General features: G+C 40.9%; 1 protein-coding gene across 1 annotated transcript in view; it reads right to left on the bottom strand.

Moving 5' to 3' along the window:
- LOC102864028 (protein FAM170A-like) overlaps window positions 1-3,136 on the bottom strand; it is a 9,738-nt gene extending 6,602 nt beyond the window's left edge. The window contains exon 1 of the mRNA XM_006886019.1: window positions 3,067-3,136. Coding sequence (XP_006886081.1) covers window positions 3,067-3,136 — 70 coding nt within the window. The remainder of the gene's footprint in view (window positions 1-3,066) is intronic.
- Between the last annotated feature and the right edge of the window lie 1,069 nt (window positions 3,137-4,205).

The raw sequence follows: 4,205 nt of genomic DNA, 5'->3' as shown, positions 1-4,205 counted from the left end.
GAAGAGCTCAGATGAAGTAAACTGATATGCTACCTAGGGCAATGGGGGTATTTGTATCAGAGTCAGTCAAACTGGCTCAGGAAAGGACAGACTTCAGAGCTATTGTACATAGGGTCATTATGAATCTCAGGTGACTCGATGGCACATAACAACAACAGTAGCAAAGGTGTTAATTGTGAATCCAAGAAAGATGAAACTTCTGGCAGTTTCAATCTCCTCTTCATGCATCATTATGGATACATACACATAAATGTTAAGGTTATATATTACTATGTTAAGGAGGAGTGGCATCTACTTCCATAATAGCTTGCCTCCAGAAACCGTATGAACCTGGAGATGAAAGGCACCCAAGCGTTGAGGACTCTCCTTCATAGGGTCGCTATGAGTCACCTGTGACTCGACGGCACTTAACAACAACAACAACAACAACAACATTACTATGTTAAGAGATTTGACTGTATGGATCACAAAACATTCTGTGACTAACTCTGAGAAAAACCTATACTGGGACCAGGAAACAGTCGTCAGAACAGAGCAAGGAATCTGCATTGTTCAAAATTGGGAAGAATGTACACCAGGGATGTGTCTTATCTCCATATCTTTTCAAGCTATATGCGGAACAGATTATCCTGCTTGTTGGGCTATATGAGGAGAAATATAGCATCAGGATTGGAGGAAGATTCATCAACAATCTGCATTATGCAGATGACACAACCTTGCTTGCTGAAACTGAGGAGGATCTGAAGTGATTGTTGCAGAAGATCAAGAATTGCAGCCTTCAATATGGATTGAAGCTCAACATCAAGAAACCCAAAATTCTCACCACTGGGCCTATTGGCAGCATCATGATAGATGATGAAGAGGTTGAGATTGTTAACAGCTTCAGTTTTCTTGGTTCTACAATCAGCATTCTTGGTACCAGCATACAGAGAATTAAAAGATCAATTGCATTGGGAAAGTCTGCTGTCAGAGACCTCTCCAAAGTACCGAAGAGCAATGATGTCAGTCTGGAGACTATGGTGCACCTGAGCCAGGCAATTACTTTGTCTTTGCAATTACTTGTTATGCATTAGAAAAGTGAACAACGATTAGAGGTGATACAAGGAGAAGTGATGCTTTTGAGTTGTGGTGCTGGAGAAGAGTATTGAATATACTATGGACAGCTAGGAGAAAAAACAGGTTCATCCTGGAGAGGGTAAAAACAGGCTGCTTCTAGGAGCAAGGATTCTGAAGTTTCATCTGACATACTTCGTTATGTTGCAAGGAGGGACCAGTCCTTGGAGAGGGACATCATGCTTGTGAGGCTGGAGGAACAGTGTAGGAGAGGAAGACCCTATGGATTGATTCAGTGACTGAGGTAATGGGAGTAGGTGTGTCAGAGACAATAACATTGGCACAAGGTAGAGCAGGGTATAGGGCTGTTGTACATAGGATTGCTATGAGTCACAAGTGACTTAAACGTACCTAACAACAACAATAACACTATCTATCTATCTATCTATCTATATATATAAAATATATTTGGAGCATGTTGCCAGGAAGGAGCAGTCCTTGAAAGAAGGACATCATGTTTGCAAAGGTGGAGGGAGAAACAGTGCAGAAAAGGAAAATTCTTGATGAGATGGATTGACACAGTAACTCGGGTACTGTGGGTAGGAACTGAGGGTAGATACTGGAACAGGAAAGGGCAGGGTCCAGAGCTACTGTGCATAGAGTCACTATTAGTCACAGTAGGTTCAATGGTATATTACAACAACATAATTAGATATATGTAGATACAGATAGTGGCCTCCATCGGGTTACCAAAGCTGTAAATCTTTATAGGAGGGGATTGCCCATACTTCTCCCATAAAGCAGCTGGTGAGTTTGAATCATCAACTTTTCAAGTAGCAGCTTGTTACATTAAACACTACACCTTAGATGAGATGAATGGATGGATGGATGGATGGATGGATGGATGGATGGATGGATGGATGGAGACAGAGAGAGATTTCTAAAAGAGTCTTAAATTTATGACATATTCATGCTTGGCTGTTAAACAGAAACTCAGTTAATTCAAGCAACCAACCACTCCACAGGAGAAAGAAGATGTAGTCTAGTACTATAAAGGGGAAAAAAATAAAATCTACTTCTGATTAGTCCATTCCAATTCAGGGTGTTCCTTCACTGAGTTTCCAAGACTGCAAATATTTACAGAAGCCGTGAGTAGATTTGAGTCAGTGATCTTTTGACTAGCATCTATACCCACTATACACTGCACTTCAGCCTTCCAAACATTCTGTGTGCACTCTTACTTGTATTTACTGTCACCCAGATCTAGACGCTGATGAGAAGTTAGTCACATAGACTTCCTATCTGCTGACTATCCCACCAAATTTTACTCCTTGCTTCTCCCTTTATCTTGAAAACCCTCAAAGGACAGCATACCCTTATGTGCAAGGATATGAGCACAGGAGAGAAATATCTATGCTTTTAATATGCTGTCATTCTGTCCAACTAGTATTTCACTTCTAAAGTCTTTGTTCAGTAATGTTCTCAATTTCATTGCACTTCTTTTCTCTTCAATAACCAATAATAGATGTTTGCCTTTGTCTTTCATAGAGAGAGAGAGATGAGATGAGAGAGAGAAATATGAAATAGAGAAAGAGAGATGAGAGAAATGAGAGGGAGAGGGAGAGAGGATGAGAGAAGGAGAGAAAGAGAGAGAGACAGAGAGAGAGAGAGATGAGAGACATAGAGAGAGAGATCAATCTTGCTCAGTAATCCCAGCAAACTTCAAATAAAAGGGACAGAACGGATTATAAAAGCTGAAACTCTGAGCTTTCTATGTGTGTGTGAGAGAGCCTGATACACAAGCAACCCTAGAAGAGGACTCAGCCTGACAGAGATTGGGACTTCTGCACTATGTCCTCTTAGAACACTGACACCCTTAGGATGGATATTGACAGCCCCATTCCCTATAAAATCTCTTTCCTTCCTCCTTCATAGTGTTGTGTCCTCCTCAATCCTACCTTTCCCAGGCAAGTCGGTATTACTTGTACTGAGAAAAGGTTGCCCAGTACATACCTCCTCTCTTCTCAGTAGTTTCCTGGGACGCTTCATTTTCCAGATGTCTTCTCTGTTGCCACCGCTTCATACCAGAGATTCCTTAGAAGATGCCTAATAACCAATTTCTTCTTTCTCTTACACGCTGACCTTTCTTGACTCTCAGGAAATTCATTGAAATGAACCAATACAAATCAAAGTAGTCTCTTAAATTGAAGAACACAGGCCACTTAGTGAACCGGAAGCACTGTCCAGTGCTCACTATACCACAGAACTGTTAAGGTTCAGAGGTTGAAAGGTTAGTAGAAAGATTCTCTGATCTCAAGTATGACATCAGATCATTCTGTGGATCTAGAGCTGTCTTAGTTATGGCAACCACTTTAGTTATATACCACTGTCTAGTGGTTGCTATGACAGAGATATGACAAGTAGATGTCCTTAACAAACTAAAATTAAATCTCTAACAGTTTGGTGGTTGGTGATGATGTTAGGTGCTTCCACATCGACTACTGGTCATAGTAAACTCATGAACAAACTATTTGAACCCTCCCTCATCTTGTGCTGTCCTCATCATCTCCAATATACTTGAGCAGATTGTTAATGTGATTGTGTCAATCCACATTTCTGAGGGCCTTCTCCTATGCTGATCTTCCACTTTTGTAAACATGATGTCCTTCTCAGGACTTGTCTTTCCTTACAATATACCCAAAGTATATGAGATTAAGTTTCACCCCTCTTACCTCCGAGAAGTTCCCTGGTTTCACTTTCTCCAAAATAGACTTTTTTTTTTTGGACTGTCTGTGAGATATTCATTACTCTTCTCCAATACCACAACCCAAAGGCATTGATCCTTCCTCATACCTCCTTTGTCACTGTCCAACTTTCAGATGCCTAGGAAGTAATTGAAAGACTATGACTTATATCAGGCACACCTTACTTTTTAAACCAACATCATTGAACTTCAGTACTCAGGAGAGGTTTCTGATAGCAGATTTTCACAGTGTAAATTGTCTCTTGATTTCTTAACTGCTAATACCAAGGGATCAAGTGTTCTGGGATTCCGATCGTTCTAATGCGAAGCTTATACTTGGACCAGGAGGCAGTCGTCAGAACAGAGCAAGGGAACACTGCATGGTTCAAAATTGGGAAGGGCGTACGCC

The sequence above is a fragment of the Elephantulus edwardii genome, unplaced genomic scaffold (genome assembly GCF_000299155.1).
Source record: "Elephantulus edwardii isolate Elephantulus edwardi_28Jun2011 unplaced genomic scaffold, EleEdw1.0 scaffold00046, whole genome shotgun sequence".
NCBI lineage: Eukaryota > Metazoa > Chordata > Mammalia > Macroscelidea > Macroscelididae > Elephantulus > Elephantulus edwardii.
The sequence above is the reverse complement of the archived record's forward strand: the minus strand, read 5'-3'. Positions and strand labels throughout refer to the sequence as shown.